General features: G+C 45.7%; 1 protein-coding gene across 1 annotated transcript in view; it reads right to left on the reverse strand.

Moving 5' to 3' along the window:
- ABCC11 (ATP binding cassette subfamily C member 11) overlaps positions 1 to 19253 on the reverse strand; it is a 77157-nt gene that overhangs the window by 35170 nt on the left and 22734 nt on the right. Inside the window, exons 7-14 of the mRNA XM_009430753.5 lie at positions 14146 to 14319; positions 13229 to 13376; positions 12913 to 13061; positions 11474 to 11581; positions 8973 to 9224; positions 6450 to 6521; positions 3431 to 3555; positions 1248 to 1320 (exon numbers count right to left, since the gene is read on the reverse strand). Coding sequence (XP_009429028.2) covers positions 1248 to 1320; positions 3431 to 3555; positions 6450 to 6521; positions 8973 to 9224; positions 11474 to 11581; positions 12913 to 13061; positions 13229 to 13376; positions 14146 to 14319 — 1101 coding nt within the window. The remainder of the gene's footprint in view (positions 1 to 1247; positions 1321 to 3430; positions 3556 to 6449; positions 6522 to 8972; positions 9225 to 11473; positions 11582 to 12912; positions 13062 to 13228; positions 13377 to 14145; positions 14320 to 19253) is intronic.

Genomic DNA, 19253 nt, shown 5'->3' on the forward strand with positions numbered 1-19253 from the left:
GTCACCACTGTGTGACCTTGGACAACCTGCTTGATCTGGCCAAAGCCCAGTTTCCCCATTCATTCATTTACTTATTCATCAAACACTATTCAATGCCTACTGTGCTCTTACAATAATAGTTAACACTTACTCTAGGCCGGGCACTAGTCAAAACACTTTGTATTAACTCATTTAAACCTCAAAGCAATCCGATCAGGTCAGTACTCTTATTTATGCCATTTTACAGATGAGACCTTGTTCTTCCTATTGAAGAAACAACCTTGAATAAGATCATTGAGCTCTCTGCCATCAAGGATTTATAGTCCCAGCTTTAAAAGAAGAAGAACAGGCCAAGCGCAGTAGCTCATGCCTGTAATCCCAGCACTTTGGAAGGCCGAGCTGGGTGGATCACATGAGGCCAGGAGTTTGAGACTAGTTTGGCTAACATGACGAAACCCTGTCTCCACTAAAAATGCAAAAATTAGCCAGGCCTGGAGGTGCATGCCTGTAATCCCAGCTACTCAGGAGACTGAGGTAGGAGAATCTCTTGGATCTGGGAGGTGGAGAGGTTGCAGTGAGTCGAGATCGCACCACTGCACTCCAGCCTGGGTGACAGACAGAGAACAAGACTCCCCTTCAAAAAAAAAAAAAAAAAAAAAAAAAAAGAAGAAGAAGAAGAAGAATTAAGAGACTACCCTCCTGAGGTTATTGAGATTATCGTGACTCTCACCTAAGACACTACATTCAAGTCACTAGAATAGCACCTTGCATGTAGTAAGTGTTCAACAGACTGAGCTATTATTAGACCATTAATATCAAGAAGGCAATGCCACTTTTATCTCTGGTGAGGGTCGTATGTGTATTAAGGTGGCTGCAGATGTAAAAGATTGGAATTATCAGGGAAATATTACAGTCAGAAATTTCCCCTGAGGGTCATGGCTGATGTTGCACCAGCCGGAGTGGGGCAAGGGCGATGCAGCGTTTCTCATCTTCACAGGGTCTCCGCTCTTGCTTCAGAAGAAGGAGCTTGAGGTCAGCTCTCCATCTCTGTGGGATAAGGTACCCACTTTCCTTTCCAGGTGCCTCTATAAGCTGAGCCCCAACCTCCCTCAGTGAGGGAAGCTTTGCTCCTCCTGCAGCAGCTGCAGGAAAAACTCCAGCTGCTTTGGGAGGAAGAGCTGGGATTCCTCCCTTCCCTGCCTGGGGAGGCAGCATGAACATAAGAGCACCAACATTACACAGAGAAGGCAGGCTCGCCTCCCTCTCACCTCTGTCATGTCTCCAAAGGGCAGAAGTTCCAGGTCCCGATTCAGGGAGCAGCAGTGGAGCACCTGGAGGTATCTGTGAAGGACAGGGAGCCATAAGGCACAGGGGACCAGCCCTCCCGCCCATCACCCTTCCCAGTGTCGAAAGGAATGGTCTTGATTTTCATGCTAAGAAATTTAGACTTGATGGTGTTTAATGGTATAACACTGAAGGCTTTTTTCATTTCCTTCCCTCTTTCATTTCTTTTAAATTAATACACACTCTTAGTAAATATTTGACCAGAATAAAAAGATGCAATAAAAAGCAGTTCTCCTTCCCATCTTTGACCTTCATTTGCTTTTCCCAAAAGCAGTCAGTCTTGGCCAGGCACGGTGGCTCACGCCTGTAATCCCAGCACTTTGGGAGGCCGAGGAGGGCAAATCACCTGAGGTCAGGAGTTCGAGACCAGCTTGGCTAACATGACAAAACCTCGTCTCTATAAAAAATACAAAAATTAACTGGGCGTGGTGGTGCGTGCCTGTAGTCCCAGCTACTTGAGAGACTGAGGCAGGAGAATCACTTGAACCAGGGAGGCGGAAAGGTTGCAGTAAGCCAAGATCACGCCATTGTACTCCAGCCTGGGAGACAAAGTGAAACTCCGTCTCAAAAAAAAGCAGCCACTATTACAGTGTCTTATGTATTTATTCAGAAATAATCTATTCGTATATGGATGTGTACTGCATGGTACTGCATGTATAGGTTATTATTGTTTTAATGGCATTTTAGTATTCCATTATATGGTTGCACCATAAATTATTTAACCAGTGCCCTAGTGATGGACACTGGAATTTTTTCTACTCTTTTGCTCCTGTGAGCAATGCAGTGTGAACATCCTTGTATATGGGTCTTTGCCTCCATGGGTGAAAATATCTACACATTAAATACCTAACAGTGGATTTGCTGAGTCAAAGGGTTGGTGCATTTTTATTTTAACAGACATTTCAAAACTTCTGTATGAGTTCTATCAGTCTCATAGAAGACCATAAAGAAGAGCAATGACAAGATGAGAGCTGGGACTTAGGATGATTGCCCTGGAGACAATCTTATGCGGGGTGGAACAGAGCAGGAGATTAGAGACAGGGACCCAAGGGCAGGGGCAGTGGGAACTGTTCAAACAAGAGATCACAGGCTGAATGAACTAGAAGCAGAGATGGAGAAGATAGAAACACAAGAGATATGTAGGAGACAGGCTTATTCACGATCGGTGACCAATTACCAATTAGATGTGGAAGAAATCAGAGGAGGAGACATCTGGCTTCCCAGGGTGCAAGGTTTGGGTCATGCCATTAAACTGAGTTGCACAATTTGGGAAAAGAAGCCAGGGGTATGGGGCTGGGCAGGCAGGGTGCTCATGAGTTGGTATTGGACATAATTGTGAGGTGTCCACAGGACAACTAGACAGAGACAGCCAGTTCCTACACCTCCATATCTATGTTGTTCCCGGGGGCAGATTGCAAAACCAAGCAAACAGTCACAGGTCAGAGTCCACCATAGTTGGAAGCATAGCTGTAGCATTCAGAGCAGTTTTCCTGGACCCTTCACTGAACAGGCTTCACTCATGACATTCAATCTCATGTCTTGGGCAGGTTAACCCGAGAATTCTAGGGCAGGGAGAAGCCATAGAGGGAAAGGAGGGATATGGACAAGACTTGGGAGATCCATGGGGCCATAGATTCAAACTGGTTTCCTCTATGTCACAGAACCTCATCGCTCCCATTTGTTTTCCTTTTCACAGAACCTCATTGCTCCCATTTGTTTTCCTTTTCACTTAGGGGCCAAGATTTAATGAATACAAATGAAGTTCTAATGTAGCAATATTGGAGGGGGAGAGTGTATTGACTTTTGAGCCAATATAGCGTAATAGTTAAGCACGAAGTTTCTGAAAGCAACTGGGTTCAAATCCTGGCTCTATCACATCCCACCACCTGGGTGACTTCGGGCAAATTATTTAACCTCTTGGGGCCTCAGCTGATTCATCTGGAAAATTGATATGATGGTATTTCTTTCACAGTGAGGGTTGAATATGATAATGCGTTTAAGTGGAGCACACAAGTGTTAGCAGTTGTCAGGTTACCGTTTGAAGCTGGAGGTGCCCCCAGACCAGCCACATGCCCTGTACTCTCCCTTTCCCCTCCCAGGAGCTTACCGGGCCTTGTCATATGCACCTCCCATGAGGATGTTCTCCCTGATGTTCCCGCTGACGATCCAGGCCTGCTGGGGGACATAGGCCAGGCTTCCCTGCACCCCCACTGAGCCCTCGAGCAAGTGCATCTGCGGCAGAATGAGTCCAGCCTCAGGACCAATTGGGCCAAGGGACAGAGCCTGCCTGGCTCAGCAGGCACAGTGCCCAGGGCCCCACTGCCCTCCAGGACCTTGGGGGCTCTCCTAGGTAAAAGGGACTTTTAATGTGGCCCTACCAGGCCCACCAGCGAGTTCCAGGGACCGGCCATGAGAACATGTGGAAGCAGCTGGAGATAAGCCCAGCCAGGTCCTGCTTGGACTGAATCCAAGGTCTGCACTAAAGACACTCCATACGTTTTTTCCTCTTTTTTTTTTTTTTTTTTTTTTGAGACGGAGTCTCGCTCTGTTGCCCAGGCTGGAGTGCAGTGGCACGATTTCGGCTCACTGCAAGCTCCACCTCCCGGGTTCACACCATTCTCCTGCCTCAGCCTCCTGAGTAGCTGGGACTACTGGCGCCTGCCACCACGCCCGGCTAATTTTTTGTATTTTTAGTAGACACAGGGTTTCACCATGTTAGCCAGGATGGTCTCGATCTCCTGACCTCGTGATCTGCCCGCCTCGGCCTCCCAAAGTGCTGGGATTACAGGCGTGAACGTTTTTTCCTCTTATTTGTCCCAGCCCCATTCCCTGGCAGCCAGTGCCTCCATGGTCTTCACCATGCACACCAAAAGTTCCAGGCTATCTCTGAGCATGCCTGGGTATTATGGAATTATTATTGTTAGGTAGGATAATGTTATCATGGTTAGGTAGAAAAACGTTCTTACTTTTGGACATCACGATGAAGTATTTAGAATGGAAAGTGTTATAACCTCTGTAATTTAAAGTATTCTACAAAATATATGTCTATATAGTAAGGTAAATATGCAAAAACTATCAACTGCTGCATCTAGATGGTGGGTATATGGATCCCTGCTGTAGTGTTCTTCCTGCTTTTCTGCATAAGTTCAAAACAACACGTTAAAAACAAATAGAGATAGACACTCATCCCCAGCACCCTGACTTGGGACCTCATCATTCTCAATCCTTTCTCTTTTATACCCTAAAATGTTTACTTCTAGTTTGGAGCCAAGCTTTAATGAATAAGAACAAAACTTTAAAATGGCATCTCTGTCTTCCTTTATTAGAAGAAAAGTGACAGGCTCATTTACATAGAAAACTGACAAACCACTGGGCACGTAGGAGGTGGTCTTGCCTGGAGGCTGCCAGGCAATGCTGCTGTGATGTAGAACAGAGCTCTGACCTCAGGTGGACCTGGGACTCAGCCCTGGCTCACCCCTTACCTGCTGTATGACCTTGGATGAGTCACCTCTCAGAACCTCACGTACTCATCTGTAAATGGGTCATTGTGAGTATGCCTTTGTCATGGGAGGTTACCAGAGTTAAAGGGGAAAATGGAAAGCTCTTTGCACAAGACTTCGCATGTAAGTACTGAAGCTAGTTTTACAATTTTTTTTAATGGAGTCTTTCTTCTTTGCAGTTGCAAAGAAACCGGGGAAAGGCCATTCCACATGCAGCACGTGGCTGATGTGTTAAGAGAGAGCTGGCTTTGGTAACATAACCACATTCCAAGGAGGGGATGAGTTTGGCAATGTTCATTTGGGAGAAGGAGCTGAGGGAAAAGCCAAAGAAAGGAAGGAAAACTTCTCCCAGTGTTGGGGGAACAAGGGACAATGGGCAGAAGAAGAAGGGGGAAGAGATGGCAGCCCAGGAGGGGGTGAGGTTGGGGCTCCATGGGGAAGGGCTGGTGTAAGACGCTTGAGGGAATGTGACCAAAAATGCATAGCAGGCGTCATGGGTGCTTTTAGTGTTCGTTATAAGGTGTGCAGTGTGACCCCAAAGGATCTGGGGAATGGGTTTGGGGTTTTTTTGAAACTGGAGAAATGGCCGGGCATGGTGGCTCACATCTATAATCCCAGCACTTTGGAAAGCTGAGGCAGGTGGATCACTTGAGGCCAGGAGTTCGAGACCAGCCTGGTCAACATGGTGAAACCATGTCTCTACCAAAAAATACAAAAATTAGCTGGGCATGGTGGCGCATGCCTGTAGTCCAGCTACTCAGGAGGTTGAGGCATGAGAATCACTTGAACCCTGGAGGCAGAGGTTGCAGTGAGCCAAGATCACACCATTGCACTCCCGACTGGATGTGTCAAAAAAAAGAAGAAAGAAAGGAAGGAAGGGAAGGGAAGGGAAGGAAAGGGAAGGGAAGGGAAAAAGGAAAGAAAAGAAAGAAAAAAGAAACTGGAGAAAGGGTGTGTGAGCCACACGTCCACATGGCAACAGACCTCAAACTCGTCCACAGGGGATGGAATGGGGGGTTCAAATCTCAAGGGCAAGGGCACCCAGCAGGCATATGTACCCCACTGCCGGAGTACGAGTAAGACTGCCCCATCCCATCCAGTAGGGCTCCTCTCCCCAGCCTTCCTTCCTTCTTTCTCCCTGTTTCTCCCCCCACATTTCTCTTCCGACGCCATCCTAAAAGGCACATACATCCCACTCCTCAATGTTATGAGTTTGGCTTTACAAAATGATTTTTATGCTCTTTTTTTTTTTTATAGGGACCATTGCAAGAGGGTATTGCAGTGTGGAAGAGAGACTGGACTCAACTCTCTGTGAAATAATTTGCATGATCGTATTAACTTTGTGTTAATATCCTGTATCCTCACAGAGCACAGGTGAGGACAGGTCTCCAGGTGACATAAGAGGCAGCTTGCACCAGGAGTGCTGCCACAAGATGAAGAGAGAGGGCCACCTTGATCATGCACCTCCCGCACAGTGCAAGCACAAACATTTTTGATTTATAAAAATCCCACTTGCTCAGACCCCTGTGAGGAAGAAAGCAGTGGGGGGCCCCGCCTGGGGCACTGGAGCTTGGGAGGGCCTGGACTGCCCGCAGACAGGCAAGCATGTGGCCACAGATCACTTACCTCCTCCAGGATGGCTGACAACAGGCTGCTCTTACCACTCCCCGTGTTGCCGCAGACCCCCAACATCATCCCCTGCAAGCCAAGGAGGACATACAAGTGTTGGGACAGCAAAGCCCTGGCATACCCACCTGCCCATGGCGGCTCAACTGTTTAGAACCCAAAACAACACACAGAAAACAAAATAACCACACAGAGCCCAAGACTCCTCAGACAAGCAAAGCTCAAGAGGAGCTTTGTGCTCAGTCCCCGCAGGCAGGTGGGGTGACCCGAGAGGAAGGAGATCACAAGGGAAAGGCAGAGGGGAATTCAGGGGTAGGTGGCAAGAACCCTGAATTCCAGATTTGTGTCTATTCTGTGCAGCAATCCTGGGAAAGCCACTTAGCCTCTCTGGGCCTCAGTTTCTCCATTTGTGAAATGGGAATAAAGAAGCCAGCCTCACAGAATCTCATGCATGCATGCATGCATTCATTTATTGAAACATTCATTCACCCATCAAATAGTTATCTGAGTTTCCTCTATGGACCCAGTAATGAAGAAAAGACCTCAACATTGAGCTCAGAATATAAGCTGAGGGGATGGGAAGACAGACAGACTACATAAATAAATAAATATCAGATGGAGATAAGTGATATGAGTAAAATGAAGTTGGCTCTTATGACAGACAGAAAGTTGGGGGTTGAGGCAATTTTAGATGGGTCAGCCAGGGAAGGCTTCTACAGAGCAGGTGTCATTGCTGCCCAAGAGCTGTGAGAACACTGGGGGGAAAAGGTTCAGAGGTACAGGTACAGATTTGGAGGAACCTGGGCTCTAAGGGCAGTGAAAAGTCACTGAAGGGTTTAAGGAGAGTGACTTGAATTGGTTTATGTTTTAGAAAGATCCCTCTGTCATGGTATAATGCAGCTGCCCCCAATCTTTTTGGCACCAGGGACCAGTTTCATGGAAGACAATTTTTCCACCAACTGAGGGATGGCAGGGGATTGGTTTCAGGATGAAACTGTCCCACCTCAGATCATCAGGCAAGATTCTCATAAGGAGTGTGCAACCTGGATCCCTCTCATGCACACTTCACAATAAGGTTCGCTCTCCTATGAGAATCTAATGCTGCCGCTGATCTGACAAGAGGCGGAGCTCAGGCGGTGATGCTCACTGGCCTGCTGCTCACCTCCTGCTGTGCGGCCTGGTTTCTAACAGGCTGTGGACCAGTGCGGGTCTACCGCCCAGGTGTCGGGGTCCCCTGGTATAATGGATTTTGGAGGGTCAGAGAGACAGAGGATGGGAGTGGGGCGAGAGATACAAACTACCTATTGGGTACAATGCACTCTATCGGGTCACGGGTGCACTAAAATCTTGACTTCACCACAATACAACTCCTCCGTCTAACCAAAACCCACTCGTACCCCAAAAGCTATTGAAATAAAAAATATATATTAATTATTTAAAAAAGGAAAATCCCTCTGTCTGCTGTATGGTAGAAGGCTCATAAGAAGGCGAAAGTGGGAGCAGAGAGGTGGATGAGGAGGTTCTGGGAGCGGCGTGACAGTGGCAGGGATAGGGCAGTGGAGGGGCTATGGTGAGGGTGGCAGGTTTGGGGCAGGTGTGGAAGTCAAGCTGACAGGCCTTGCTGGTGGATTGGATTCGAGGGAGGGAAGGAAAGGAATCAAGTGTGACTTCCAGGTCCTCAACCACTGGAAGGATGATGGTGCCATCTCCCAGGAAACGGAAGATTTGGGGAACTCGTCAAAGGGGGTGAATATCAAAACCTTATTTCATTTTAAATGCTTGATGGACATTTAAGAGAGATATTAAATAGGCAGTTGAGTCTGGAGTCCAGAAGATACTTCAAGGCTAGAGATAATAGCACAGAGATAGAATTTAAAACCGCAGGGCTAGAGATGATCACCAAGGAAGAAAGTATAAATAGATAAGAGACAGTAGATATTAGATATTAACACCTATTACTACTAGATATTATCTATTTTTTAGACATTTATCATTATATATAGATCAATATCTATATCTATTCTATATCAATTATTATAAGATATCAATATCTACATTAATAGATAACAGAGAAGAAAAGAGGAGGGGCGAAGGGAGACAGCAGGAAGCTAATCTTTGTAAACATTAGGCAGAGAAAGAACCAGATAAGGTGAGTTCACAGAATAACCAAATTCAAACACAGGATAGTGCTTGGCACATACGAGGAATGTAATAAATGTTAGCTGGGTCTCCTTTCCCTTCTCCTTTCTGTGTCCTTAGTTCTTCCAAGGACAAGCACACAGTACTCTCATATTATTTTGGGTCTTACCTAAGCCAAAAAAATTTTAAATGATAGATTAATTCACATTAAAAAATGAACGATATCCTGTGTTTGCCCTCCATGAAAAATTTGAATTTTAAGGGGAGAGACCTTGGAGAGGGCAGATTTTAACCAAGGAAATGGTGGGGCACCTGGCCAAGCTCCTAGCCTCAGGTCCTGAGAGCCTGGCAGCTGGCCTGCCTGCATGGCCTGAACAAGGCTACCTTGGACACCACCAGGTTGATCTTGTGCAACTCTGGGCCCAGGCTGTTCCCTTCTTCCTCTGGCCCGAGGGCATCTCTAGGCCTGGTCATCCCCTCAGAAGCATGCCCGTTCCTCTCCAGCTCCAGTGCCCCATTGATGATCCCGGGACAGGTCTGTTGCCACGACAAGGTGGCCTCCTCCAAGACCAGAGCTTTGCTGGGGTCTTGTAATGTCTGGACATAGAAAACAGGGCTCTCCTGGAGGAAAAACTTCTGTAAAGACAGAAAGAAACAGAGGGAGGAGGAATACAGTTCTTTAGTTCAGCAGGAATGTGTTCCCAGTTTTACAAGCCTGCCAGTTGGTATGGTTTTGTGAATTTCTAATAAGCAGTAAAAGTTTGCAGAAGTACCACCAGTTAGGAAAGGCCAGTTTCTGTGGGTGAAAATTCCAGGTCAGTGTTTTCCAAATTTCAGACCACCGGGCCACTCTTCCATATTTGCAAACACTGCACTGTCAACTGCAACTCTGCGCTCAGGAGGTTGACTAAGGCCTAACCTACATTAGCCTCATCCCAAGTGATGATAGCCATTGACTCATAGGATTGATGTTTTTCTAATTAAATTCTATTTAGATTGGGCTGGACATAATGGCTCATGTCTGTAATCCTAGCACTTTGGGAGGCCAAGTCGGGGGATTGCTTAAGCTTGGGAGTTTAAGACCAGCCTGGGGAACATAGTGAGACTTCCATCTCTTTAAAAAAAAAAAAATCTACTTGTAGCTGTTGAAAATAAAAAGCTCTGTCTGTGTCCCACACTGGGGAAAGGTCATTTGGGGTCATACATTTCAAAAGGTGATCATCAGCAGGTCAATTCTCTCTGCATCTCCAGCTCCCTGTCTATAAAGCACAAGGGTTGAACTACATAAATTCAAGCAATTAAAAGAATGGAGGGGAGTATGATCCTATGGAACTCAGGTTACATTCACATATCCCTTCCTGGAGATATGCTTAAGAGACCTAGAAGGATGCTTCCTGACATTTTGGACTCTCTTACCCATCCTTCTGAGCTCGGATTGTGGCTTCCTCATCTCTGCCCCCTCCACAGGTGAAAACAGGCACAGAAGGGGAGAACGAATGGGTGAACCCAGTGTCCCATGGGAAGGAAGGCAGCAGCAGGAGCCTTCTCATAGCTGCTGAGAAGTCAGGGAAGCACACTGGGCTGGTGATAAGCAAAGCACTGTTTGTGTTACTCAGAGCAGCCAAGCTCATTCCAGCCTCAGGGCTTTCACACTTGCTGTTTCCTCAGCCTGGTCATCATCACTCAAAGTCACCTTCGCAGGGGCCTTCCCTAACCAGGCTCTTCCTAGGAACCCCCAGCCCTCCCCAACATACTCCCTAGAACAGGCGTGTCCAATCCCTTGGCTTCCCTGGGGCACATTGGAAGAACTGTCTTGGGCCACACAGAAAATACACTAACACCAACGATAGCTAATGAGCTAAAAAAAAAAAAAAAAAAAAATAGCAAAAATAAAAATCACCTAATGTTTTAAGAAAGTTTACAAATTTGTGTCGGGCCACATTCAAAGCCATCCTTGGCTGCATGCGACCTGTGACCCAGGTTGGACAAGCTTGCTCTAGGACATCACATTGTTTTATTGGCATCATGACTCTTCATATGATCTGATCTAATCCTCTTTGATCATTAATTTACTTGTTAATTGTCTGTTTCCAATACCAAATCAGAACTCCCTGACAGCAGGGACCCCTGTTCAATACAGTATTCTCAGTGCCTGGCTTGTGGTAGGAGCTCAATAAATATTTTTTGCATTAATGAGTGAATGAGTGATAATAGGTCGTGGACTGCATGTACGTAAAAGTAGAGTGACTACAAAATGACTTTTAAGAATTGGTTTAGATTAGGGTTTTCAAACTCAGATGCCAGCTATGTAAATAAGTGAAGTGGACCATTTCTAAGATGATAAATGGTAAAATGCAGCTGCAGGCCTGGAGGTGCAATAGGGTATGGTACAGACTGCAGCAAACTGCAGCTAAATGCCTCCATCTAAACAAGGCAGATATTGCCTCAACTCCAGTGGCTTGTGGCCATGGTAGAATGTGGTCCAGGGTCACTAGATCTTCTAATCATTCAAGAGAATTCAAAAATCTGGGTTTTCACATAAAATGCCCAAGTTTTTCAATGCAAGCAACATCTATGGTGTTTTTCTAAAACAAAACTATCTATTGGGGTAACTCTATGCAAACCTGGATAAAGTCTGCAGAGCATCTGTCTGAGACCTGGTTTGGACACACTATCCTAAGATCTTCTTGGGGACTGAGACCTGACCCGATTCATCTGTCTTCCCAGGCTCCACACCAGCCTTGGAACAGGAGGTCACTGAGTTACCTAATCCCTCTCTCGACCTAGGCCTTGGCCAGGGGACGTGTTCTGGAGGAACATCATGGGGGCTGAAGACAGAGGAGCGTCCAAGCAGGGAGCCTACAGCCAGTCCCCTGATGACCTACCTTGAACCTCATCACTGCAGACTTGGAATTCGTGAGACCTTTGACTGCAATAGGCACAAAGAACACTGACAGCCGAAGGAGATTCAAGGAGGCCAGCATGCTGAAGGCCTGGATAAGAAGGGGAGGAGGCGGTGAGGGTCGTGGCCCTTCCTGCTTCCTCCATTCCCTGGCACCCGCATCCCTGAGCCACATCCTCAGCATCCAACAAGCAGTTGCTTCATCCAACAGAGGCTAAGCTAGTGTTTGGGGGAGACTGGAAAAAGCTGGGGAAAGAGCACTCGTCCTGGAGTCTTAGAGTCAAAGGCCTAGTCCCTGTTGCAGCTTAGCCACTGACATCTCTAGCTTTGGGCAGGTTGCCCCTACCACAGCCCAGTTTCCCCATTGGCATAGTGAGAAAAATCATAAAGTGCATACAGGAATAAAGTTGGGAAAAAACAAGAAAATTCATGTGAGTGAGCATTGCTTCCTTTCAATGTAGCTTGGTGCTATTCTTGCTGTCAAGGTCCTATTTCTTCTTCTTTGCCTTAGATGTTTGTTTTCTTTCTAACATTCAACATATCCTTACCCTTCATGCCTAACTTATGCTGCACTGTGACTATAGCAAAACACCTTAGGCTCTCAGGACCCCAGAAGGTGCCCTCCTGGAGGTGCCGAAAGAACCTTCCAATCCATACCCATCTCTCCTTCTTTCTTCTCCTGGCTTCATCCAAAAATGAACTCCAATGGAGCAGGAATGCCTTCGTCTAGACCTGCCTTGTGTCATCTCAGTGTGAGCCTCAAGTACCTCTGAAAGTATTCCTTCTATAGCGCCCCCAACACCCTCAGACTTCTCAGAGGTGTTTTCCTGGTGCATGCCTGAGCCAAGCAGAGGGGACAGCCATCTGGGGCACACACAACCCCTTGGCTGCAGACTCTCAAATGCTTCCCTTCTTGCTCTGGGTGCTGCCTCCTGGCCTCCCCAGTTGGATTACCACCCCTCCAAGAGCAGCACCGTGTCATATTCTGCTCAAAGAGCTGGGATTCCTAACACTGAAAGGCAGCTGCCACTTCTCAGGGCCAGGTTCCGACCACGAAGGGAAGGACTGAAGAAGCTATACCTTTGTATTTAAAGTGCACTTCCAGGGCCCTTATTTAGGGACTAGAGGAACTCCACAACCTCAAGGTGTTATTCAAATTGTCAGAATTTTAACTACAAGTACCACCTCCCCCACACCCCCGATGGTTCTGCTGTCCAGCCCGCCCACAGGGCTATCCAAGATGTCACTTTTTCAGATGGGTTGAGATGGAAGACAGCACTGTACTTTTGTCTGGAAAATCAAAATCAACATATAATGTCCATATACAAAGCCTTCAGACCTTTGAGGGGCATGGCTAAAAAAGGACACATGAGAAAATTCCCAATCATGATGGGGAGAAAACAAAGCCCCCCAAACCCTTACCATTGACGCTGTGAGTTTCAGCTTTAAGGATGTGTGGATGAGAACCCAGACCACTGTGGCCACTGTGGGGATGATGAAAAAGGTTATATTTGTCAGGCTCTGGACAAGCCCGCACTTCTCCAATAGTTTCATTTCCTTCCTTCTTAGGTCTGGGAAATAAAAAAGAAATACACCAAAGATAACCACAAGAACATTCTCCAAAGAGCACAGCACCATCCCCAAAGCAGTAAAAAGAAAAAAACTCCTCAAGAGGTGAGAGGGGCTCGGCTCACCATGCCATCACCAGGTTTGGAGCAGAAAGTCAGACTTTCCATACCTTCAATGATTTTTGCAAATGGTTTCTCCCATGTGTACATTTTAATCAGCTTAATGCAAGTGAGAACTTCACTGGTCACACGGATGCGCTGGTCGCTGACCTCAGATGTGTGATGCTGAGCCTTCACAGCCATTCTTGTCATGAATACCTGGAGTCAGGATACAGCAAGTTTGGAGTTGATCTGCAAGGGCTTCCTTTGACAAGGGCAGGAGAGTTCAGCCTGGCATAAGTAGGGCAACTGGGTGTATTTCCAAAGAGAGGTTTGCCAATCGAAGCTCTCCAGGCCACTATGCCTTAGAGCATCCCAGGGGCCTTTCTTTCCTGAGTCCCAAGCCAGGCTATGGCTACTTAGACAGAAACTAAACCGAAATGGTTCCTCTGTCTTCTGGAACCCTAAATCCTCTAATAATTAAAATCATCTTTCGATCAGAGTGACTGCACTCAGGAAAACATTCAATTTCAATAATTCAGAGCACACATAATCCAAGAATCATTTCTGTTTTCTCAATTTTATTTCACCGGAATCTTTGGCAACAAATATGCTTCCCTTTCCCCATTATACTGTGCTCAGACAAATGTTAAATGCTGGCTGTGTTATTACATCAGCACATTCTGGGTAGAAGAGACGGAACAAAAATCTCGCACAGAGATTATCTACAAAGGAAAGTTGTCGAAGCAGATAATCTCCCATAGAAAGCTACGAGGTAGACTTTGCACATCACATTCACCTCTTATTTACTTATTAACCGAATGTTGTGGCCAGAGAATAGTTTGAAGTAGGGAGTGGAGCTGAATCTTAACCACAATGGATTGAAAGGTCAACAAGAATCAATGTTCTCACTCAGAGGTATCCCAGATTCCAGAGCCCTGGGACTTCTGGGGCCCAGCATCAAATGGGTGACAAAGAAAGACATTACCTCCAGCGGGAAAGCCAGGAGATAGCATAAGATGGCAATAAATGCGGTGTATCCAATAATGAAGTAGGAAGAAATGCTGCAGATGACCAGCGATGCGCAGGTGATCAGTACTAGGGGTCCATAGCACACCCCTTCAAACAGGTAGTTTACGTCACCGGTGAAGAAGCTGATGGCCTGCAAGACAGCAAGTTGACGGGCACAGATGTCACCTCCCTGGGTACCCAGAAGGGGTGGCAGGTGGCCTCCCCATGCCCTCTCCTAGCAGGAAGGCTTGAAAGGAAGGGTGGAAGAGTAGAGACAGACAGCCCAGGTTCACATCTTTCTTCTCTCTGGCTGTGTGACTCTCAACAAGTTACTTTACCACTCTGAGCCTCAGCTTCTCCATCTGTAAAGCTGGAATAATTATACTTACTTTATATGGGTTTTGTGAGATTTCAATAACATAGAAAGTGTCTGCACACATAGAATGTGCTCAATAAAAGGGATATTTTACTACGATTAATACTACTACTATTACTACTGCTACTGAAACCATGCCCCAAAGAGTTAAAGAAACCAGTAACTAACAGAAATTCTTGAGTTTGTAGGATAGCAGTTACAGAAAGAAACAACTTGCTGAAAGTCCCCCTGCTTGTAAGGTAACAGAACTGGCTAAAATCGGTGGAACCAGTATGGCTAACTAGAGTCTGTGCAGAACCAGCTTGCTAACGACACAGCCTAAATTTTCACCACATATTTCATACTAATTCCCTGTGAATTTGCAAATGGGACCCATGAAGAGACATGAAGAGATCACTGCATATATACAAGGGCTTTTCAGACCTCCCCTCTCATTCCACCAATCACCTACTAATCTCAGAATCCACCCCTTAAATCTTTCCTAATAAAATCACTGTCTTAAAGCAAGCACAAGGAGACAGATCTGGGCTGGACTCCTGTCTCCTTGTGAGCCAATTTGCAATAAAAAGCTTTTCTTTTCTCAAAAACCCAGTGTCAAAGTATTGGCTTCTAGCACTTTAGGCAGTGAGCCCCTTTTGCTTGGTAACACCACTAATATCTATATTCCAGAGAATTGCTTCTACTCTTCACTCGATTCTATTCATTCTACTACTAATAATAATATTAATTAAATTTTCTCCTTTTTTTTCTTTTTTGTTATAGATTCTTCTGCCTACTTCCCTCCTCCCACATATACTGCCTGGCTCAACGCTATATAAAAAGTAACATTTGGCCGGGCACAGGGAGGCCAAGGTGGGTGGATCACTTGGGCCCAGGAGTTTGACACCAGCCTGAACAACATGGTGAAACCCCGTCTCTATAAAAAGTAGGAAAATTAGCTAGGCACGGTGGCACATGCCTGTAGTCCCAGCTTCTCAGGAGGCTGAGGCGGGAGGATTACTTGAGCCCGGCAGATCAAGGCTGCAATGAGCTGTAATCATGCCACTGCACTCCAGCCTGAGCAAGAGAATGAGACCCAGTCTCAAAACAAAAACAAAAACACAAAATCTTACATTCCAAATCGGGAAATCTTTAAAGAACAATTCACTAATGTTTTCTAGAATTGCCAGTCTGAATCCCTTACAAAGTGATTTGCTTTTAACTTTCACCTAAACTCCTTCCAGTTTCCAGGACGTGCCCTAGTGGGAGCCTTTAAAACATTTAAAAGTACATCAGGGAGCATAAATTGGTATAGCCACTCTGAAGGGCAATTTTAAAGTATCTTTTAAGATTAAAAATTGCACAAAACTCTATGATCTGGCAATTTCATTTTTCTGTTGCGAAACATTCACACATGTTAGATGAAGCACATACAAGGATGTTCATTACGGCACTGCTTACACCAGCCAAATGCTGGAAACATCTTACAAGTTGGTGGAAAAGGATTTAAAAAGTCCATCCCAGGCTGTGCAAAGTGGCTCACATCTACGATCCCAACACTCTGGGAGGCTGAGGCAGGAAGATTGTTTGAGGCCAGGAGTTCAAGACCAGCCTGGGCAACATAGCAAGACCCCATCTCTAAAAAAAATTAAAAATTAGCCAAGCATGGTGGTGTGTGCCTGTAGTCCTAGCTACTCAGGAGGCTGAGAGAGGATGATTGCTGGAGCCCAGGAGGTCCAGACTGCAGTGAGCTATGATGGCACCACTGCACTCCAGCCTGGGTGATAGAGTGAGAACCTGTCTCAGACAACAACAAAGTCACCCCAGAAGTAGTAGGTAATCTTGGGTCCTAGAGCTAAACTGTCAGAGCTCATGCCCCAGACTTGTCATTTACTAGATGTGCAACCATAGACAAGTTACTCCACGTCTCTGTGCCTCTGTCACCTCATCAGTGAAATGGAAATAATAATACAACCTACTTTCTCATATTGATTTGAGAACAGTGCTAGATAATGCATATATAGCACTTTATTCAGGCATGTCAAAAGTACTGTAATTATGATTCAGCATCACTGAATAAAATAATGATATGGTTTGGCTGGGTTCCCACCCAAATCTCATCTTGAATTGTAGCTCCCACAATCACCATATGTTGTGGGAGGGACTATTCTCATGACAGCGACTAAGTCTCACAGTATCTGATGGTTTTATATGGGGGGAGTTTCCCTACACAAGCTCTCTCAGTCTCCCTTGTCTGCCACCATGTAAGATGTGCCTTTCACCTTCCGCCATGATTGTGAGGCCTCCCCAGCCACGTGGAACTGTGAGTCCACTAAGCCTCTTTTCCTCTATAAATTACCCAGTCTTGGGTATGTTTTTATCAGCAGCATGAAAATGGACTAATACAAATAAGGACGATCTATGTGTGCTAACTGGAAAGCTCTGGAAAGCTCAGTCACAATAAGCAGGAGGGAAAGCTACAAAGCAACACAAAGATGTAGTATCATTGATGTAAAAAATCCCCCAAAAGCTATGTTCTACATTTTCTATTGGCAAAACCAAGAAGAGGACGCTATGTAAAACATAGTACCACTTACATAAAAATACACAAACACAAAATCCAATGTTTTTTATGGGTAACTTGCATGTGTACCTAAATGGACTGTTTTGGTTTTGGGTATTTTTTTTTTTTGAGACTGGGTCTCACTATGTTGTCCAGGCTGGGGTGCAGTGGTACAATCTTGGCTCACTGCAACCTATGCCTTCTGGGCTCAAGCCATCTTCCTTCCTCAGCCTCCCAAGTAGCTGGGACCACAGGTGCACGCCACCACGCCCAGCTAACTTTTTGCATTTTTGGTAGAGATGGGGTTTCGCTCTGTTGCCAAAGCTGGTCACAAACTACTGAACTCAAGCGATTCATCCAACTCGGCCTCCCAAAGTGCTGGGATTACGGGTGTGAGCCATCCTGTCCAGTCAAATGTGCTTTAAAAGGTCTGTAGTACAAAAACCAAGTTGCTAATGGTGCTAATCTCTGGGCACAGGGGAAGAAACTAGGTCTAAGGCAACTTCTATACTATTTTATTTTGTTTCCAAGGAGAATGTATTCAGATCTTTTTAAAAAATTAATTTTAGTGCAAGAGAAAGGACAAAGAAATGTTTTTAAGTAAAAAAAATTTTTTCAATTAATTTAAAAATAAAATGTAGGCTGGGAGCTGTGGCTCATGCCTGTAATCCCAGCACTTTGGGAGGCCAAAGTAGGCAGGTCACCTAAGGTTTGAGACCAGCCTGGCCAACATGGTGAAACCCCGTCTCTACTAAAAATACAAAAATTAGTCAGGCGTGGTGGCACACACCTGTAGTCCCAGCTACTCGGGAGGCTGAGGCAGGAGAATTGCTTGAACCCAGAAGGCAGATGTTGCAGTGAGCCAAGTTTGCACTATTGCATTCCAGCCTGGGCAACAATAGGGAAACTCCAGCTCAAAAATAAATTAATTAATTGAATTAAATTAAAATGTATATAAGCAACTGCCTAGAAATCCTTACTTCAGAAATTACTTCCATCTCCACTCTCAAATAGACCATTTTGTTTTATGCTTCTATGAAGATGTTTGAGGAAACTGGATTTTGCATACAGCAGGTGCTCAGAATATACAGAAAGGAACCAAGCTAGGCCTTAGCACAGGGCTCCTTAGTGAGGCGGGTGACTGCAAGGGTTGAAGACCCGGACTCTGCAGCCAGGCACCATGTCCAAATTCAGGCCCCAGCACTTAGCAATCACATGACCTTGTACAAGTTACCTACCCTTTCCTTGCCTCAGTTTCCTCCTTTGTGACAATGGGGACACTAACAGAAACTGCCACACAAGAGGGATGTTAGAGAACTGACCAAGCGAATGTAAGTAATGACTTGGAGCAACGTATGGCTAAGAGTAAGTTAGGGGTTGTTACGATGACTTTCCTGAGATAAACAGGGAGATCTTTTAGCTGTCAGTCAAGTGCAGGAGGACAGTGGAGCTCAAGGCCTAATGGAAACTAACACTAATTGTACAGCTTACACTTGTCAACCACTACCCCCGTGTACATGCTTTACATGTACAAACTCACTGAATCCTATGAGACAACAATCCTATGAGGTTGGTTCTATTATTATTCCACAGCTTCAGAGAGGCTGAACAAATTACCTAAGGCCACAGAACCAATAAAATGGTGAACAGTAATAACCATAATGATTCCAATAAATACCTAATGTTTGTTAGTGCTTGCATTTTTGGAACGCCTCTACTTGATGGCAATGAATAATTCAGCAGATGTTTTTGGAATATCTGTTCTGTGTAATTCAGGTGTTGGGCCTTTTGAGAGACAGAGTGGTGAATCTGAAATGGTTTGTGTCTTTGAAGGGGGCTCATATTAGTAGGGCAGCCAGATTTGTGCAAAAAGAACTGCAAATGCTTAGCAGGGAATGCCAGTAGAAGGCTGGGTTTGGAGATCCCGTCACGGAGGAGAGGAAAAATAAACTGGATCTTGAAGGATGAGTGGGATTTTTAAAGGGCTGGGAGTGGGAGTGACATGAGCAAAGTCACCAGGAGGGGGATGTGTCCGGTGTATTTGAGGACTGGAGGTTAGCCCAGCCTAGGTGGCAGGAGGAAGTCAAGCTAGGGCTAGAGGAGAGGACACAGGAAGAGATGAGGCTGGAAAGGGGCTAATAACAGATCACAAAGGGGTTTGGCTTAA

Source organism: Pan troglodytes, chromosome 18, assembly GCF_028858775.2.
Source record: "Pan troglodytes isolate AG18354 chromosome 18, NHGRI_mPanTro3-v2.0_pri, whole genome shotgun sequence".
In the NCBI taxonomy this organism is placed as follows: domain Eukaryota; kingdom Metazoa; phylum Chordata; class Mammalia; order Primates; family Hominidae; genus Pan; species Pan troglodytes.